The sequence below is a fragment of the Pleurodeles waltl genome, chromosome 3_1 (assembly GCF_031143425.1).
Source record: "Pleurodeles waltl isolate 20211129_DDA chromosome 3_1, aPleWal1.hap1.20221129, whole genome shotgun sequence".
Classification (NCBI taxonomy): Eukaryota; Metazoa; Chordata; class Amphibia; order Caudata; family Salamandridae; genus Pleurodeles; species Pleurodeles waltl.
In genome coordinates, this window is record NC_090440.1 from 569,940,902 (window position 1) to 569,961,793 (window position 20,892).

General features: G+C 48.1%; 2 protein-coding genes across 3 annotated transcripts in view; both read left to right on the top strand.

The window, feature by feature from the left end:
• Window positions 1–20,892, top strand: part of LOC138284333 (cell surface hyaluronidase-like) — a 633,659-nt gene that overhangs the window by 216,994 nt on the left and 395,773 nt on the right. For both annotated transcript variants that reach the window (XM_069223000.1, XM_069223001.1), the window contains 2 exons: window positions 2,815–2,884; window positions 3,934–4,062. In XM_069223000.1, coding sequence (XP_069079101.1) covers window positions 2,815–2,884; window positions 3,934–4,062 — 199 coding nt within the window. The remainder of the gene's footprint in view (window positions 1–2,814; window positions 2,885–3,933; window positions 4,063–20,892) is intronic.
• Window positions 1–20,892, top strand: part of CEMIP (cell migration inducing hyaluronidase 1) — an 899,136-nt gene that overhangs the window by 84,280 nt on the left and 793,964 nt on the right. The gene's annotated exons all lie outside the window — the stretch shown is intronic.

A 20,892-nucleotide genomic window follows, 5' to 3' on the forward strand; every position in this document is an offset into this window, starting at 1 on the left:
ATGCACCTATACCCATTCCAGTGTTAGTTGCATGATACTATGTACTTCGGGGTTCCCTAGAGAATCCCCTATGTTTGCCTGTGCAGCCTTGCAAGGTCTGAATGCAAGCCAATGCTGCTGACACCCCCAGTCACTTTTCAGCCCTCCTTCTGCTGAGCTTAACTAAGCAGGGTAAGGGAGAGCAAAGGATTTCCTGTCGAGGAGAGGTGTTAGAAATGGGTGTCTCTGGGCTAGGGTGGGGGTGCTCCTGAGTGCCACTAGACTCCTTTGAAGGGCACATTTGGTGCCCTCCTTGCAAAACCAGTTTCTTCCAGTGCAGGAGACCATAGGTTCCCGCTCTGGTATGAATCACACAAAGGATAGGAGAGTGATCACCCCTTGTCAAGCTTCTCCACTAGGGAGGTGCCAGGGCTCTGCCAGGTGGCCACTTGATTCTGCTATCTTGGAAACAAGATGAGCAGAGGGCCCTGGGAGCCTCTGACAGGTCAGTCCAGTAGAGTAGCGTCCCTGACCCTCCGATTCGTGGGTCATCGCAGAGTCATCCAACCCCCTTCGTGGGTTACTTAAGGGCTTCCCTGAGGGTGGGACCCCAGATTCGTTTACAAGATTTATTTGTCTTCAAGACTCTTCTGGGACCTGGACACAGGATTCTTCTGCTCGACTTCGCTGGTAACCAAGACAAGACTGCAATTGTTAGGAGGGCTCCTACTACAACTTTGTCCACAAGCATTGCTAGGACTCTGCAACTTCCGTGGCCGTGCATCCTCGAGCATCACAAGGACTTTCCCTGCACTAAGGACATGCAAAAGAAATCTCACTTGGACTGAAGGAGTCACTCTCCTGCAACCGCAGGCACATCAAAGTTGACAACTGGTTTGTGGATCCTGCTGTCCCATGGACACCTCTAGGCTCTGCAACAGAGGTGGTAATTCTGTGGCTCTTGAGAGGTCTGACCTGTATTCTTTGCAACTGGGAAGTCAGGGGTCCCTCACTGGAGCTGCCGGAATGGAACCCTGTGCACCACATCTATTTGTTGTTACCAAGGCTTGTTGGCTATTAAGTCCAAATGCCTCCTAGCTCCAAGAAACCCCCAGCCTCAAGCTCAAGTAGCTCCAAGGTCGACATCCTCCCTGCAACTACTGCAACTTGGACATCCATCTTCTTTGTGCTGCTGAGGTCTCCTCATGACTCCCTGTGCCTGCTGCCAGGGGGTCCTCCTGAACTCTCCATTGATTTCTGCTGGCTCTCCTCGCTGCTGAGGGCTTACCCTGACCTACCTGTGAAGGTTGACTTCCTTGGACCTTGCTGGTTCTATCTACTGCAACTCTTCGTACATCCTTTCTCTTGAATTTGCCAAGGCTTGTTGGTGGCCCTGCTGGTCTCTGACCCCTCTGCAATTCATCGACAGCTTGTGGATGACTCCTGGGATCAGTCTCTAACACATGGACGCCGCAGCTGCCTCTTCACGACAACTGTCCAAAAGAGAAGTACCCACAAGAAGGATGGGCATTGCCCTCCTGCACCCCCTGGGCGACTCCGGGTGATTTGGACTCTGTCCCCTTTTTCCTCAGGTACTCCTTGTCTGGAATCCATGCCTAGGTTCCACCGACCTGGTCCCCGGGCCACTGCAGCAGCTGGACAGCTAAGGTCCCCATTGACTTCAGCTGGAGCTTCCGACACAATTTCACTCCTATGCACCTGGGCTCCCTGGTGTAGGTGTTCCACTTCTCTGGGTATCCATGGGTGGGAGCACTCTTGAACCTTCCTTGCTCCAACAGGTTTCCTCTAGGTCCTCTGGGGAGGGCCCTTCTGGAATCTTTTTCTGTCCGCGTCTATCCCATGTTATCCTATGGACACCAATGCTAAGTAACACCTCTGCATACGGGCTTCTGGGGAAAACCCTGCTACTTACCTCTGGTGTCCTGTCCTTAGGATCCTTGATTATTAGTCTTGTCTGTTTGTACTGTTCTTAACCCATTTTTTAGTATATGGTTTAGCCACCCCATAAGGGCTCATACCTTGTTATGCTTTTACCTACTTGTTTTTAAGTATGTTTTGTGTGTATATATCTGTGTGTTAATAAATAATATCTCATTTTTCTAACACTTTGTGTGATTCTTTCTTGTTTGTAAATCACTGGCTGACTCTGTGGCTGTTGCAATTACTTTACACCCCCTCTGATCAGCCTTAGCTGCTCTCCTCACCTACCCTTTGAGAGCTTTGGTTATTAGAAACCACTTACACTATCACTAAGGGTTGCTTGGACTCAGTGCAGGGTGCCTCTCCTACAAGTGTACACCATATACTGAGCCAGCCTCCTACAATGATAACACTCGCAGGTCCACTGAGGAAATATGATAACTCTCAGAGACCTACTGGATATACCCAATGATAACACACACAGACCTACTGAGGATACCTGATGATAATACACACAGACCTACTGAGGCTATCTGTTGATAATGCACACAGAACTACTGAGGGTCCCAGATGATAATATGCACAGACCTGCTTAGAATGCGTGGTTTTAACACATGCTGACCCGCTGAGGATACCAGATGGTAACACACACAGACCTTCTGTGCGTTTCTGATATCACACACGGAGTGCATCTGAAGACTGACAACAAACACTGATTTCCAAAGCCTTGTACGTGTTATCTGATAATAACGTCTTCTGAACTTTGGTGATGATAATAGACCTTCCTGAGTAGCCTCGTGTGTTCTAACAGAAGATAACTCACAAAGACCTTTCTAGAAACAAGCATTACATGCAGCCTCTAACTACCTGAATTTCTGTTCTTTCTATTTGTAGGGCAGTAAGTACATTCTGGATCGCAAACCCAAATAACAGTTTAATAGGGAATGCTGCTGCTGGAGCCCAGGTAATATCCGAATTCTTTTTTGACATTCCTTAGTGTATAGGATGAAAGATGTATGGATGTTCCTCCTTCATCTTTGTGATTGTGCATGAAGCATTCCCATTCTTTTTGTGTTTCCTGACTGTGCAATAAGAGAAATATCCACATTATTCTTTGTGCTTCTTCACTGTGGCTGATGAGTTCATTACCCTCATTCCTTATAGAACTTCTTGATTTCAGCTGGTGAGTGCCTTAACTGCATTCCACATTCCTGGCAGCACTTGTACAGTACCCACATTCTTCCTGGCACTTCCTGACTGTGACTTATGAGTGCTTTACCCACATTCCCCTTGACTCTCGTACAACGCTCACATTCTTCCTGGAACTTCTCGATTACGCATCAGGAATACCTACATTTCTCCAGGTGCTTCCTGACTGCGGAACATGAGTACACTATCTACATTCCAAGTTCCACCTAACACTTGCACTTGTATTTACTGTGTGCAGTTTCCTATAGCACGACCCTGGTCATCAGAGCGTGTTAGAAAGGAATTAACATTAGGTTACAGATAATTCATTATTCTTCCTGGTCTACTTACTGGCTCCATGTATCCTGGGTTTCCATCAGATTTTTTAATGCAGATTCATCATGGTTGCCCTTTCTTCTCCTATTTAGCAATGCCTCCTTAATCTTTCTTGTGCATTAAAAAAAGCCACCCATCTGTGTATATGAAAACATCCAGTAAATGACAGATACACACAGCCTCCGGTCCTCTTGTTTATTGACAATGCAGGCTGAAATTGTTCACAAAAATACAAAACCAGCTTTTGGGGAAGCACAGAAACAACTTTATCAGGAAATATGTTTTTTATTGATTAATGCAGAAAGTGGTTTCTGGTTTTCTGCAAAGAAACCTAAAAGGATCGCTACCTACTGTGAAATGTGTGCATCCTTAGTAAAATCAACTCCTAAGGGCCTTCAGTAACTACCACATTTCCTGAGCTTTAGCCTCCTAGCCATTCCTCTCCTGACATCTACATCTTCTGAACCCCATACCCTCCTCTTTTTCCAGGATGTGGGCATCTGGTACATCTTTCACCGCGTCCCTTCCGGGCAGTCTGAGGGGCAGTACCCAGAAGGCCAGGCAGAGTTCACCCCGTTGGGGACCTTTTACAACAATAGGGTGCATTCCAATTTCAAGGTCAGTATAATTTTCCATTGTGAAGGTTAATATAATACATATCTCATAGAGACTTCTAGCTGCATATTCCTTAGCTTTGAATTTCCCCAGGCATCAGACTGGATCAGGAAACGTTTGTTTGAGTAATACCTCTGCAAGTGCCATCAGGTGGCTCCATTTGGTTCCCCAAGGCATAGTCAGCCCTGGATGTGACATCGCAGTCACTTATATGGGCTCCACCAAGGGGCAAGGAAGTCAGTTCTTTTCTTTCTGCACCAATTAGTGCAGATCCAGAGAGAGCTACCCCTCTGTCGCTTTATGACAGACCTTTTTTCAACATTTTATCAAAGTTTTTTCTTGTTGGTGTGTCGAGGATGTCATCCAGGAAAGCAGGGTTCAAACTGTGTGGCAGCTGTCACCGCGCCATGTTGTTTTTTGGGATCCTCACCTCGTCTGCCTCTGGTGTCTCGAGCGCAACCACAACTCGAAGTCGTGCTCCGACTGTCAGGCCATGGCATTGAAAGGTTTGAAGGAGCGGTCCCTAAAGCTGCTTGCAGCCCGGCAGTCAACGACACTGGCATGCGTGATTCTCCAGTATTGGGGTATCTTTCATAGATTCACATCCTCGAATCATTCCCCGTCGTCGAAGTCGGAGTCCCACGGTACATAGAAAGCAGTAGAAAAAAATTCTCTTTTTTTTTCCTTTTCATTGTAGTCAATGGTAAAAATACATCCACTTTTCTAGCTTATTAGCTTAATTAGGAAAGGCCCAAAGTTCAGCCAATCAGGCGAGACCACCCCTTTAGAACCCCCAGCACAGAGGCTCATTCTCTCAGATTTTCTACCGCACGTCGTGTGTAAGGGACTTTCCCTGAGCTCTGCTCAGTTTACCTTCTCTTCAAGAGATATTATACAGTTTTTCATTCCTAACTTTGGCTGTACTTTGTCATCATGTCTACAGCTAAGAAAGGTTTATTTAGACCTTGCAGCACCTGTGTGAAGCTAAGGCTTCATTGTGAAGACCCTCGCAATGACTGTATCTACTTTCTTCATCCTGAACATAAAGTGAAGGATTTCAAGATCTGCAGAACATTTCCCAGCAAGACTCTCAGAGATAGAAAAGCCAGACTCCTTCTTTGGCTCCAAAAGCGGAAGGTCGGAGAGTCTCTTTCTGATGAGGAAGACAGTGATACTTCAGTGGCCTCAAAGAAGAGGAAGAGGTCTGTGGAGAATTCTTCTCCCAAAACCAGTAAGTCAGTCAAGAGGCTGCATGCGTTCAAAGAAAGAGCTGATGAACATCCCTCAACTTCCAGAGAGCATGGTGGTAAGGTTTGTTCTGAGCCGTCTACTCCAGCTACCACCTTAAAGAAGTTGAAGAAATCATCCAGCTCCCTGCCACCGTCGGCATCTAAGATTTCCACACCGTCGACAGCACCGTCGACTAGCGCATCGTTGACGGCAGGCTTTGCTTCATTGACGTCTACAGCGACGGGGACATTTACAGCTCCGTCGTCGCCGATGATCATGACTTCATCACCATTATCAGCTACAACTATAACGTTGGTGAGTTTAAAGTATGGTACCTCACCTGCTCAAACCATCAAAATTTCAAAGAGACCGTCGACGGAGAAAAAGGTGAGGTCTCTGTCATTGACGCGCCCACCGGTGACATCGGTGTCTGCGGGTAAGCTGCAAAGAGCATCGTCGACAATGGTTCCACTGATGGCTGTGTCGACGACAGCACGAAAATCTACTTTGTTGTCGACGACGTTTTCACCGTTGATGATCACCCTGTCGACGACAGCACTGTCGATGAAATCTCCGACGACAACCATTCCGTCGACGGCCACGCCATTGACGGCACCACCGTAGACGACAGCACCATCGCCGAACGCACCGTCGCCGACCGCTCCCTCGACGGGTCAAATGTCTGAGTCCACAACCAAGGAATATGAAGAATCTTCTTTCTTGCCTGTAAGGATTCTAGCAATAAAATGGAAATCTACTCACCAAACTTTTGCCTTCTCATACGTCGCCTAGTAAGGTGTCACCAGCACCTTCACAACATCTGCTTGATGATGACGAGGAGGAGGAAGACATATACTCGGACGATGGTCTTTTCCCGGTGGCACATAGCCCCCTCAGACTTGCGCATAAAATGTCAGGAGGATGATGATGAGGCAGAGAGCGAACAACTGTATCTAGGACACTCCTTGCAGGAGCAGAGACACACAGAAGCTCAAGAGTTGCAACAGGAGCAAACCATCCAGATGCTAGTGTCATTGATTGCCAACATTCAGCACATGATGCAAGATTATTACGCTAGATTTTCTCCACTGGGCTCGACCACTCCGGTGCAACCTCCACCCATGCCGCTGAGCCCTCTTAATCAAACTTCAGAGTCTATATGGCCTAACCCAGTCCTGGTATCGGTTCAGGATAACGATCCGCCTTCGTCTGATGACGAAATAGAATAGGGCGAAATACAAGACTCAGAATTGCTTCTTCAGGAATGAGATGAATATCAAACTAAGACTCCATCCCCTTCTACACCACCACCGGTTGATTCTCCACAGCAAGACATTGCTGGAGAGAGCAGCAAAGAGATTTCAACTGCCCATAACATCCAAGCAGTCGGACTGTTTCCTGTATGATTTCAAAGAGGACACTAGAAAATCAGTGAGAGCAATTCCGATTGTTGACTTTATTTGGGAAGAGGGGCTTAAGGTCATGCAGACCCCATCTTCAATCCCAGCCGTGCTGCCAAGGCTGGACAAGAAGTACAAGGCACCAGATAACTCACCAGCCTGCTTAGTTGGTCACCCTAAGCTGGACTTGGTGATACCTCAGGCAGCCCAGCGAAGGTCCAGAAATCCGTCTTCCCCACTGACTGCTCCCCCGGATAGAGAGGGGTGGCGGTTAGATTCAATTGGGAAGAAATTTTCAACTATGGCAGCCACTATGGTCAGGGCAGCAAACTCTCTGGCAATCTTGGGAAGATACGACCATCAGATGTGTTCAGACATATCCCAGTTTATAGACCTCCTGCCTGAGGATAGTAGACCGGAAGCGCGTAAGATATTGCAGGAAGGTGAGAAGATCTCTGCTTAGATGATAGACTGTGCCATTGATGTCTCATCTATGGGTTTCCTCCAGTTAGCCAGGGCTGCTGTACTAAGATGTCAGGGGTGGCTGAAGGTTACATCTTTTCGCCCAGAGCTGAGGATCTTAGACATGCCTTATGATGGTAAACTATTATTTGGTAAGCATGTTGATGATGCTTTACAGTCCATAAAGGGAAACACAGAAACAGCCAGATCCCTGGGTATGCTACAATTTAGAAGGCAGCCTTTAGAGGAGCGAGAGGAAGAGGGCTTTATTCTTACAGAGGCGGATCACACCAGTACCCACAATATCCATCCTATGAAGGCCAATTTCGTTCCACCATTGGTCAACAGCAGGCGCATGCTTATCGGCAAACACCTTCTGCACACTTCCGGCAAACCACAAGAGGAAAATCCTCTTACAAGCCCAAGGACACGGCGAGAAAACACTGACCTCCATCAGTTGCCTGCACCCAACCCCTATTCCAACACTCTGATAGGGGGCAGAATTTCCAACTTCTTTCACCAGTGGTCCCAGACTACATCAAACAGATGGGTCCTCGCTATTGTCAACAAGGGGCACACATTAGAATTCCATTAACCTCCTCCGCAAGTACCACCAGGAGGATCCCCACCTGCCCATCTAAAAGAACTCCTAGCACCGATTGCCATCTTGATATACAAGGGAGCAATAGAGATCGTACCAAGGAATCAGAGGGGAACAGGTTTCTACTCTCGCTTCTTCCTCATACGGAAGAAGACAGGGGACTGGTGACCTATTTTAGACCTTCGCTCTTTGAACAAATTATTGAAAAAACAATCATTTCGGATGATCACCCTTCAATACGTGCTGCACTTACTCAACCAAGGAGATTTCATAGCATCCTTGGATCTCTAGGACGCATACTTCCACATCCCTATTCATCCCAGTCACAGGAAATTCTTACAGTTCAAGGTTGCAGGCACCCATTATCAGTTCAGAGTGTTACCTTTTGGCCTCAGATCGGCCCCACGAGTTTTCAACAAGGTTCTGGCACCAGTTGCAGCCTACCTCAGGCAGCTGAGAATTCAGGTGTTCCTGCACTTAGACGACTGGCTAATAAAAGTGCGAACAGCGTCCAAAGCGGCCAGAGACACAAAGACATGCTTAGCCCTCTTCAAGGCGTTGGGTCTAACAGTCAACTACCCAATGTCTCGCCTAGACCCTTCGAACAACATCGCCTTTCTAGGAGCTGCTTTGGACACAGAGCGAGCGAGAGCTTTTGCTTCTCACAACAGATGGAAAAGACTTCAAGATCTAGCGAGCCGTCTCACCAGAAGAAGGTCCACTTCTGTCCTGACTTACAAGTATTTTCTGGGGATGCTTTCTTCGTGCATTCAGTTGATAGCAAACTGTTGCCTCCACTTCAACATCAATTGGACATTCAGTGGAAACAAATAAACGGATCTTTTGACGATGTAGTCCTAATAACTTTACCAGCGAGGCAAGCCTTAAAGTGGTGGAAAAACACTCCTCTCATCTCGGAGGGTCTCTCCTTCCTGAAAGACAAGCCAGTACACATTCTAACAATGGATGCGTTGTTGGAGGTATGGGGCGCACATTTACAGGACCTGTCAGTGAGAGGAAGATGGTCCACACAGGAATCAGCTCTCCACATCAAAATATTAGAATTAAAAGCAGTTTTCCTGGTGCTAAAGGCCTTCCTCGCCAAGATCAGAGGTTCCTCGGTGTTGATAAGAACCGACAACAACACAGTCGTGCATTACCTCAACAAGCAGGGGGTACAAGATCACAGGCGCTGTCTCTGCAAGCACAGGAACTGTGGCATTGGGTTCTTCATCATCAGATAACAATCAGAGCAGAACATCTCCCAGGGATTTTCAACACTTTGGCAGATGCCCTAAGCAGAACTCGGGCCACCTGTCACGAATGGGAGCTCAACCAGGCAATTCTCAACCGCCTCTTCCGTCGTTGGGGCAAACCTAGTCTAGATCTGTTTGCGACAAGAGAGAACAAAAAATGCCAACACTTCGCAAGCTGGCAACCACAGAGTAATGCGTTTTTGATCAAATGGTCAGGGATCTATGCCTATGCTTTTCCCCCGCTCCCGCTCATCCCGAGACCTTTTCCAAAGATGAAGAGAGAACCGTGCTGACTTCTGTTGATCGCTCCCAGATGGCCGCGCCAGTTTTGGTTCACGGAGCTTCTACTCCTCTCGGAACAGCCTCACATGCGACTGAGACCGACACACTTGCTAACAATGAATCAGGGGCAGGTCCGTCATCCCAACCCGACTTCACTTTGATTATCGGCTTAGCTCCTGAATTCTATGAGTTTGACGGTTTAGATATCCCTTCAGACTGTCGAGAGGCCAGTCTCCGAATAAGACGTACAAACTCAAGAGGAAGAGATTCTGCATATGGTGCAAAACCTTCAATGTTCACCCTCTAAAGTCTTCTCCAGAGCAGATTCTTCCATACCTTTTACACTTGGCGAAGTCAGGTCTCTCCCATTTGTCTATCAAAGTTCACCTAGCTGCCATATTTCGTTTCTACCGTACGGCAGTATTACCATCTTTATGGTCATCCAGGATAATAAAACAATTTCTAAAAGGCTTGTTCAGGATGTTTTCTCCGATTCAGCGCCCTCCTCCTTCCTGGCATCTGAATATTGTGCTGTCCCAATTGATGAGGCATCCATTTGAGCCTGTTCATAAAGCCAAACTGAAATACATCTCTTGGAAGACGGTGCTGTTTTTGGTCCTTACTTCCGCAAAGAAGGTTAGTGACATACAAGCATTCACAGTTTCACCACCATTTCTGCAATTTAAATCAGACATGGTCATTCTGAGGACTAACCCAAAATTAATTCCCAAAGTTCCTTCAAACTTTCATTTAAATGAGCCAGTAGTTTTAAAGACTTTCTTCCTGGATCCTCGAACTCCATTAGAGCAAGCATTTACATTCCCTAGACCTTAAGAGGTGTCTGAAATTCTACATACAGAGGACTAGCAGCTTTCAAAAAGCTGATCAGCTGTTTGTTAGCTATGGCCAACTCACTAAGGGGAATGCTTTTTCCAAACAAAACATAGCACGGTGGATCTCCTCTGCAATATAATTCTGTCATCAACTAGCGGGAAAACCGCTATCAACCAATGTCAAGGTGCACTCCACTAGAGCTGTGTCTACGTCAGCAGCTCTCTTTGCAGGAGTGCCTCTACACCAGATCTGCAGGGCGGCAACGTGGACTCGCAGCCACACCTTTGCTCAACACTACTACCTGGATGCTGCTGACAGGATGGTTGCAGCAGTAGGACAAGCAGTTTTGTGTAATTTATTTGCATAAGGTAAGCCAATAATCTTCTTTACCCGCCATCCTCGAATGTTATTTCCACACTGATATTTATCTTATATATATAGATAAAGTATATGTATGTATATGTTTATAGATATTGATGAGGATATCTAACTCGCTATATAAGTTACTATGTATGCATATATATGTATATATATATGTATATATATATATATATATGTATAAAGAAATGTAAAGAAAGATGTTTTCCTTATAGTTACAGAGCTTAACATCTTCTTGTACTGCTGACTATTCTGAATCAAGCATGTGAATCTATGAAAGATACCCCAATACTTGAGAAGAAGATAAGTTACTTACCTGTAACTGTGGTTCTCCAGTATTGGTATCTTTCATAGATTCACATGCGACCCTCCCTCCTCCCCATGGAGGCTCACCTCTTTCGTCTCTCTCTTGAATTCACTAGTGCTGGAGAATCTGAGAGACTGAGGGGGTCATTCCTACATTCCGCCGCCCGCCAAGCGGGAACCACCGAATGACCGCACATCGGTCAAAAGAACGCGGCGGCCATTCTGGCTTTCCCGCTGGGCCGGCGGGCGACCGCCAGAAGGCCGCCCGCCGGCCCAGCGGGAAACCCCCTTCTACGAGGATGCCGGCTCCGAATGGAGCCGGCGGAGTCGAAGGGGTGCGACAGGTGCATTGGCACCCGGCGCGATTTTCAGTGTCTGCTTTGCAGACACTGAAAATCTTAGCCCCACGACACCTGTTACCGCCATCCTGTTCCTGGCGGTGAAAACCGCCAGGAACAGGATGGCGGTAAGGGGGTCGGAATCCCCATGGCGGCGCTGCAAGCAGCGCCGCCATGGAGGATTCCCTGGGCCAGGGGTAAACCGGCGGGAAACCGCTGGTTGCCCTTTTCTGACCGCGGCTTTACCGCCGCGGTCAGAATGGCCAAGGAAGCACCGCCAGCCTGTTGGCGGTGCTTCCGTCATTTTAGCCCTGGCGGTCGCCGACCGCCAGGGTTAGAATGACCCCCTGAGTCTCTGTGCTGAGGGTTCTAAAGGGGTGGTCTCGCCTGATTGGATGAACTTTGGGCCTTTCCAAATGAAGCTAATAAGCTATGAAAGTGGATGTATTTTTACCATTGACTACAATGAAATTAAAAAAACTTTTTTTCTACTGCTTTCTATGTACCGTGGGACTCCCACTTCGACGACGGGGAATGATTCAAGCATGTGAATCTATGAAAGATACCAATACTGGAGAACCACAGTTACAGTTAAGTAACTTATCTTCTTCCTCAGAGATCTTGGTCCCGGTTGCATGACCGCTCCAGGAGCTCCATGTCGTCTTCGGGGAAGAGGCACAAAAAGAAAAAGTCCAAAAGGACTTTGGCTTCACCTCGTCCATCAGCCAACGTGACAAGCGGGAAACATCGGCGTTCCCAGCATGGTTCTGCATCGCGCCTCTCCCTGTTTCTGGGGGCCGGATCGAAACCCACTCAAATAAAAGAATTGTATGAGGCCATGCTCTGCCTATTCGAGTGGGCGACCCCTCGGGCGTGCCTTCGGGCTCTACTGGTTCAGAGGAGGTCCCATCAGGTTCCACGTCAGCTGCTACGGCCTGGGCTCTGATGGGGTCTCATGGATCCGACTCCGGATCTTGACCGGCGCTGATCATGCTCAGGTGACCTTCCATGGCACCGGTCCTGACGGTGATGCTCCCAGTGCTGCCGGCAGCCATCAGTGGCTCTAGACAGATTTTGATTCCCGATGACCCAGAGCAGGAAAGGCATTGCACAGTGCTGATTCCTGTGCCACCGGTGCCCACAAGTGCCAGATCATTGCCTTATTTTTCATAGCCAGGCATGGGAGAAAATTGGGAGGGGTCACTGGACCCTTTAGAACTACAGTTAGAAAGATCTTTGGACAGGTATAAGGAGCTAGGAGAGACCAGTGGTCTGAACACCTCTCCCCATACTGGCTTGCTCTCTGCCCCCACTGTGACTACAGAGGAGGGAGCTTACTATACAATGGTGGTGCGCGGGGAAGTGGAGGTTCTCAACCTCGAACGGCCCTCAGTGACTGTCAAAACGAACATTTTGACTGATGCGCCTCAACCTGGGGTTACTACTTCTGAACCCCTCCTGCACTTTAATAAAGCACTTACTGATGTCCTGCTGGGAACTTGGTCCAAGCCCAGCACAGGGGCTCCTGCAAATAGGACAGTCACCCTCCGCCATCGCCCTGCACTGGGCAACCCTTGGTTCCTCCGCCAACACCCCACCCCTGAAAGACTGGTAGTCCAAACATCAACTTCCCATGCGCATTCCCTCCCACTCCCCTGGACAGGAAATCCAAGAGGCTGGACCATCTTGGTAAGAAGATGTTTTCTTCTACCAGCCTCGCACAGAGGTCAGTGAACACCTCGTGCATATTGGACTGTTTCTCACACACCTTTTGGGAAACAGTTGGGCAACTATTGCCTCCGGTCCCGGAGTATGCCTGGGCTATGCTCTCCCAAGCAGTAAAAGATGGGAGGGCTGGAGGGACGCAGCGAAGTTCACCATTCGGTGTGGCTTGGATATGTCTGACTTGCTGGGTAGAGCAGTTGCATCAACGGTGGCCTTGCAGCACCATGCCTGGCTGAGAACATCTGGCTTTTCGGGAAATGTCCAGGCAAACCTTATGGAAATGCCGTTTGATGGGGCTCGCTTGTTTGGAGAGAAGACCGACTCGCCCCTAGAGCAATTTAAGGACTCTCGGGCTATGGCCAAGTCCTTGGGCCTCACAGCGACCCCTCTCCCACCGTCTGCCTTTTGCCCCTTTCATGGCTATGGGAGGGGAATGGAACTCCACCAGCCCTATACCAGTCACTGTTCTATGCAACCACCCCAGTCTAAGCGAGGACGTTGGCGCATTGCCTTCATACCTAGAGGGTCTGGAAGCCTGAAGTCATCCTCCACACAACCCCCGGCAGCTGCAGCCTCAAAGCCCCACTAGTTTGGTTCTGTAGGACCATGCTCACCAAGTTGGAGGGAGAATTCAACATCATCTCCTGCACTGGCAGTCCATCACATCACATGGGTACTGCAGATCATTCGGAAGGGCTATCCCCTGCCATTCCAATCCTTTCCTCCCCACATCCGCCAGTATTCAAATGACTGGAGGAGGATCATTTGTCTCTGCTCCAAGAGGAAGTTACGGCTCTCATGGCCAAGGGAGCCATAGAAAGGGTCCCAATATCAGAAGTAGGCAGTGGTTGTTATTACTGCTACTTTATGATACCCAAAAAGAACAAGGGTATTCGCCATATTCTAGACCTATGGACCGTAAAGGCTCTCCCTCAAGAAGAAGTACTCACGTTATCTCAGGTCTTGTCTGTCCTAGACCGAGAAGACTGACTGGTAGTGCTGGACTTACAGGATGCATATTTTCATATTCCCATCCTGCTGGCCACAGGCATTACCTGCGGTTTAAGGTAGGCAATGAACACTTTCAGTTCACCGTACTGCCACTGGTCTTACCAGTGCCCCTCAGGTGTTCACCAAGGTGATGGCCGTGATCACAGCTCATCTGTGCAGGTCAGGAGTTTAAGTCTTTTCTTACCTCAATGACTGGCTGTTGAAGGCGAGCTCCCCCCAGAGCTGTCATCTCCCACCTCCAGACTACGGCTGACCTCTTGCATTCACTGGGGTTCACTATAAACATGCCAAAATCACACCTTACTCCCTCTTAGTCGCTTTCCTTCATAGAAGCTGTCCTGGACACAGTGCAGTTTCTGGCTTATCCTCCCAAGAGGCGTGTCCAAGATATTCAGGCTATGATGCCGATGTTGCGACCTGTATCCTGGATTTTGGCGAGACTAACTCTAAGGCTGCTGGGCCTCATCACCTCCTGCATCCTGATGGTAAATCATGCAAGATGGCATATGCGGGCTCTGAAGTTCCAGTGGGGGCAGCATCAGGGAAATCTCTCCAACATGGTCCAGATTTCGGTGGGAACTGCAAAAGACCTGCAGTGGTGCATTGTGAACCATGATTGGGTCAGAGGCTGACTCCTCTCCCTTCCCCAACCAGACCTTACGGTTGTGACTGATGCATCACTTCTAGGATAGGGCGGCCATCTGGGAGAGGTGAAAATCAGAGGACTCTGGTCTCTACTGGAGCTCTGAGTGATTCGACTAGCATTGAAGGCATTTCTTCCCTCTGTCAAGGGGAAGTTAGTGCAGGTGTTCATGGTCAACACCACCGCCATGTGGTACTGCAACAAGAAGGGCAGGGTTGTGGAACCTTTATCAAGAGACCCTGCATCTCTGGACATGGCTGGAGCAGCAGGGCATAACCCTGGTGGTTCAACACCTGGCAGGTTCTCTGAACGCCAGGGCGGGCATACTCAGCCATCGATGCCTAGTGGATCACAAGTGGTATCTCTAATCGGAGGTGGCGCAAGGACTCTTTAAGCAGTGGGGAGAGCTTTGGTGAGATCTATTATCCTCCAAAGAGAATGCACAATGTCAGCAGTATTGAGCGTTGGGATTTCCAAGGCGGCAATCGCTCGGTGACACTTTTCGTCACAAGTGGAGCTCAGGCCTCCTGACGCCTTTCCGCCCAAACCACTTCTGCTCAGAGTTCTCAAAAAGATCAAGAACGACTGGGCCTAAGCAATCCTTGTGGCTCTGGACTGGGCATGGAGAGTCTGGTATCCCAAGCTTCTGAAGTTGAGCATCAATCCTTCAATCAGGCTGTCCCTTTGGGATGAAATTCTGTCACAGCAGCAAGGGAGGATTCTCCACCCGAACCTGTCAACTCTACGTCTTCATGCGCGGAGATTGAGCAGCGACAGCAGACAGCCTTCAACCTTCCTCCCGAAGTCTGTAATGTTAATTTAGCAGCCAGGCATTTCTCCACAAATACGCCTGCTGGTGTCTTTAGATCAACTTTTTGCTTCTCTCTCTGATGTTCTTGTTTTCATTCTATCTCTTGCCCAGCAGGGCTCTGCTCTGGGTACTCTTAAAGGCTATCTGCCTGCTTTAACCACTTTTCTGCAGCTGCCTAACCAACCCTCATTGTTTAAGTCCCCTATAGCAAAAAGATTTCTAAATGAGCTTGCACATACGTTCCCACCTTTTTCCTTCATTGTGCTTCAGTGGGACCTTAATTTAGTTCTCACATACCTTATTTGTGCTCCTTTCGAGCCACTGCACAATTCTCTCCAGCTGCTTATCATCAAGACAGCCTTCTTAGTGGCAATAACGTGTGCTCAGAGGCTCAGTGAGCTGCAGGCCTTGTCATATAAGCCTTCATATCTCACAGTATTTCCTGATACTGTGGTGCTTCACATGCATGCCTATTCCCTCCCAAAGGTGGTGACCCTATTTCATTTGGGACAGACTGTCACCCTACCCACCTTCTTTGAAGAGGATCAACCCCACCGACTAGACCCAAAAAGAGTGTTGTTGTTCTACCTTGACCACACAAAAGAGTTCGGGTGGACGACCAACTCTTTGTGGGATATGTGGGAGCAAAGAAAGGTCATGAAGTACAGAAAATAACCATTTCACGATGGGTCGTTCTCTGTATAAAGCTCTGCTATGCCCTAGCTAAGAAGCAGCCTCTTGAGGGCTTTCAAGCCCATTCCATCAGGGGAAAAGCTGCGACCACTGCGTTAGCTTGTGGAATCGCAGTCCTGGGCATCTGTCAGGCATCAACCTGGGAATCCCTGCACAAGTTGCCAAACACTACTGCATGGACAGCTAGGTAGGCTGGGATGGGCATTTTGCCTGTTCGGTCCTGCATGACTTTCTAGTTTGAAAACATTTGTCTGCAGCCTTCCACCATGAGGAAATGGCTTGGTATCTATTCAAAGGTAAGGAATCTGCTGCTAGAACCTCTATCAGATGAATAAGTTACTCACCTTCAGTAACGCATTTCCTGGTAGAGACTTTGGGGGTCATTCTGACCCTGGCGGTAAAATCCGCCAGGGCCAACGACCGCGGGAGCACCGCCAACAGGCTGGCGGTGCTCCCATGGGCGTTCTGACCGCGGCGGTACAGCCGCGGTCAGAAACGGAAAACCGGCGGTACCCGCTGCCCTGGGGAAGCCGCCATGGGGATTCCGACCCCCATACCGCCATCCTGTTCCTGGCGGTTTTGGCCGCCAGGAACAGAATGGCAGTATGGGGTGTCGTGGGGCCCCTGGGGGCTCCTGCAGTGCCCATGCCAATGTGAATGTGTATGTGAACTATGAAATAACTAATTCTCACAATATAAGTTCTAAGGAGAAGAAATAAATATGTTTCTACAAAAAAAAATATTACTAAACTGCCTTACTCAATTAGTATGAAAATAGTAGCAAGAAGTAGGAAGACATTTTGAAAATCAAGGGTAGTTTTACATTTCTAATGGCATGGGCACTGCAGGGGCCCCCGTAACAGGGCCCCACAAAGATTTTCAGTGTCTGCCATGCAGACACTGAAAATCGCGACGGGTGCAACTGCACCCGTCGCACCCCTTCCACTCCGCCGGCTCCATTCGGAGCCGGCATCCTCATGGAAGGGTGTTTCCTGCTGGGCTGGCGGGCGGCCTTCTGGCGGTCGCCCGCCAGCCCAGCGGGAAACCCAGAATACCAGCGGCGGTCTTTTGACCGCGCAGCGGTATTCTGGCGGTTCCAGCCAGGCCGGCGGCTTCCGCCGCAGGCCGGGGTCAGAATGACCCCCTTTATCTAGCTGCCGATTCCTCACACCCACCCATGCCTCCCAGCTCTGTGGACTCATTTGCTAGGGTCACGGTGATCTTTCAGGGCCCTAGTTTGATACCCATATTTACCAGTTCTGGTCATGGCTCTGCACTCCTGGCGGGGAAAGTAGTGATTAAAATAACTTAAGTCTGCTTGCCTGGATGGTGCCTATATAGGTGAGCGCGACGTCACATCCGGCACCAGTGACACTGACAATGGCACGCAGAACCGAATGGAGCCACACAATGGCGCATGCAGGGGTATTACTAGAGCTAACATTTCTGGATCCAGGCTGACGCCTGGGGAAATTCAAAAGAAAGCAATCTGCAGCTAGATAGAGTCTCTACCAGATAATGTGTTACCAAAGGTAAGTAATTTATCTATCAGCCTGTAACCAACATATAAATATCTGTGTCTAATGTCTCTGCTACAGTCAGTTTGCGACATCAGTAGTCACCTGCAATAAGCAAATACCATCACTATTGTTGTGTAATAATGTATCCCTGTTGTCATAATGCTTGCTGCCACAAACAGTGCTTGAACGCCAGCTCCCTCCATACACTACAGACTGTTGTTTACCTTCTCATTGTCTTTTCATCTGAACCTTCTTTGGTTGGAAACTCACCGTAGATAGCGGACTGCAAGAGTTCTTTATGGGAGAACTGAGTCTGATGCATGCTACCATCTATCCCACAAAGTTGGCTATAATGGCGATGTACATTAAACCGGCTGAATTATGTGTTTGCAGCAAATTAAAAGTTCGTTTATTTTCACAACCAGAAGGTCTTTTTCATCAGAAAGAACAGTAGTCCCCGGATTTAGAAGAGGGTTGTGGAGAGGAGGAAATGGTGTGACTTCGTTTTGAAAAGAATAAAACACATCCTTCTGAAGTAAAAAGGATATTGCAGGCCACCATACAGTGCATTGCCCTTAAGACGTGATGCTCTTTTTTGCTCTCGCAATACGCTCATAACATGAGGTGGTACTTTATCCCATGCGACATTATTTCTGGTGTTTATTGCAAATCCTGATATGGGGAGCTGATTGCTGATGTTCCAAAAACACATGAATTAAATGTTGAGGGGCATCAATTCTGTGTTGCAAAGGCATTCCTGTATACAGTAAGATTTGTTATCTAAGTGTTGCAATTAGGTCAAGAGGGTTGTGCCCTACACCCTCCTCCACTCTAAGGGCAGGCTCTTTGTGGAACACTGCCTGAACCAGACTAATTATGTTCTGTCCCCTTCACTCTTGTGTCATTCACTCGGTCCTGTTCTGTGTTGTGCTATTTTGTAATATGTGCTATTCTTGTCTTTGAAATTCCAACATATGGCTTTTTCTAATATTTCAATTGAACAATTTTTGCTTTTGTCTAAACATTCATTACACGAATGCAGAGTAACGTAGATATAATCATTTTGTCTTTGGTGGGAGGGGTGTTACTATTGCCTCTGAATTTTGAAATCAAACGTTCACATGGCAGTGCTTTGCCCCCTTCTGAGGCAAGTTAAGTTGGCGCCACCATATGACTCTAGTCACATTTGGACAGCTCTAAAAAATGGGCGGACTCCGTGCAAACAACCGAACCACCAGAGGCACGCAATATCAAATCAAATCAAATCAAATCATTAACATTTATAAAGCGCGCTACTCACCCGTGCGGGTCTCAAGGCGCTAGGGGGGAGAGGGGGGGTTATCGCTGCTCGAACAGCCAAGTCTTTAGGAGTCTCCGGAAAGCGGAGTGGTCCTGGGTGGTCCTGAGGCTGGTGGGGAGGGAGTTCCAGGTCTTGGCCGCCAGGAAGGAGAAAGATCTCCCACCCGCCGTGGAGCGGCGGGTGCGAGGGACGGCAGCAAGTGCGAGGCCAGCGGAGCGGAGGGGGCGGGTGGGGACGTAGAAGCTGAGGCGTCTGTTGAGGTATTCCGGTCCCTTGTTGTGGAGGGCTTTGTGTGCATATGTGTTCAAATACACACCATAGCCTGTCTTTTATTCTGCGTTCCGATTCCTTAACCTACTCTGAACCACCTGAGATGCTGGCAAACACGTGGGGCTCTCTAAATTTGCAAACTTCGAAAAAACTTTTTTTTTTTTTTTTTTTTAGCTCTTGTGACTTTTAGTTACTTCTACATCCGCCGCTGTCATGCCTCCGGCTATCTCAAGGTCGCAAACTCCCTGCTCAGAACCCCTTAAAGGGTGAGGAGGGAGACAGAGAAGGGAATTTTTTTCTGTGGCTCCTAAGTCACAAGCAGGCAGAGACTTCCTGGCGCATTTTGGTATTTGGCCATCACCGGGTGGCAAATTGTCCTGAAATAATCATTTTGACTGGGTACAAATAACATGTGATAATACTTAAGCCATCATTATGAGTGTGCTGCAATTTGGTGGATGGATACCGGGAGATCAAAATCGCTGATTCTGGTTGGTATCCCTGGAATAAATTCCGAAATTACAAGTTGTATTTCAGGAATGGGTGCTAATGGGTAATAACTAGACGGACTCAGTAATATCGGCTTTGGCCTGTTGTAAGAATTGTGGGCTTTTAACCACGCCCACCGCACGCCCATCACTTTAACTCGTTCATGGGGTTGTTTCAAAAATCCTTTTTTATCATCGGTAAATGATTTACGTTTGTCAATCCTTGGGGCGCGTTTGTTACCGCCTTGCAGACTGCCCCTGTTATATGGATAATTCACGATTGCCAATACATTTGACTGCAAACAAACTTCTTTTAAGCTCGAGTGCGCAAGCGATCTGACGTGTTGTAATCTCTCAGTGGACTTTTTACTATGCCCACCATCACTATCAGTCGTTCATGGGCTTGCCTTTAAAAAATCCTTTGTTATCTTTGATAAATGTTTGACGTTTGTCTCTCTTTGGGGCAGTTTTATTACTGCCTTGGCCAATGACCCTGTTACATGGATAATTGCACGTTTGCCGATACATTTGACTGCGAGCAAACTTCTTTTTCCTCTTGTGTCTCTCCTTCACACTCATGGCAGCGGTGGTGCTTTGAATTGTCTCACTTTTGTCAGCTGTTTTACTTTTCATTTTCAATGTAAGTGGGAAGAAAAGTCCAATTAGGATTTTTCGCCAGTGACTCTAACTCAAGCCAACGCGAGACCCATTGCATTGCAAATGCTTGTTCTTTTTGCATCTCCTATTCACGCTCTTGCTCATGGCGGCCATAGCGCTTTGAATCAGCTTGCTTATGTCAACTATTTTGCTTTTCATTTTCAATTTAAGTGGCAAGAAAAATCCAGTTAGGAATATACAACGCTAATAGCTCTAACTCGAGCAAATGCGAGACCCATTGCATTGCAAATGCTTGTTTTGTGTACTTTTCCCACATTCCAATGAGAATACCCTTGACATTGTCCACTTGCTTAGAGCAGGTGGAAAGTGTTGGCGTGATGTCAGTGGGTGGCGGTCAGGGCAAGCTTGAGCCTGTGTGGGGGGAGCACTGTCTGCTCCTCCCGTACTGCTGAAAGAGGTTGGGCGGGGACTGGGCTGTGCTCCTTTCCACATCCCCTCCCACTGCAGCATGAGGCAGAAGGTCTGGAATCTCTAGGCCGGCCCAGAAATAACCGGTCCTGCTAATTTGTGGCCCGGATACAGTGGGACACTACTGTTGGTGGTGGAATTGGAAGTATCACTCTATCTGAAATTCTGCCACATGTATTGAAAGCATAAAAGGCGACTG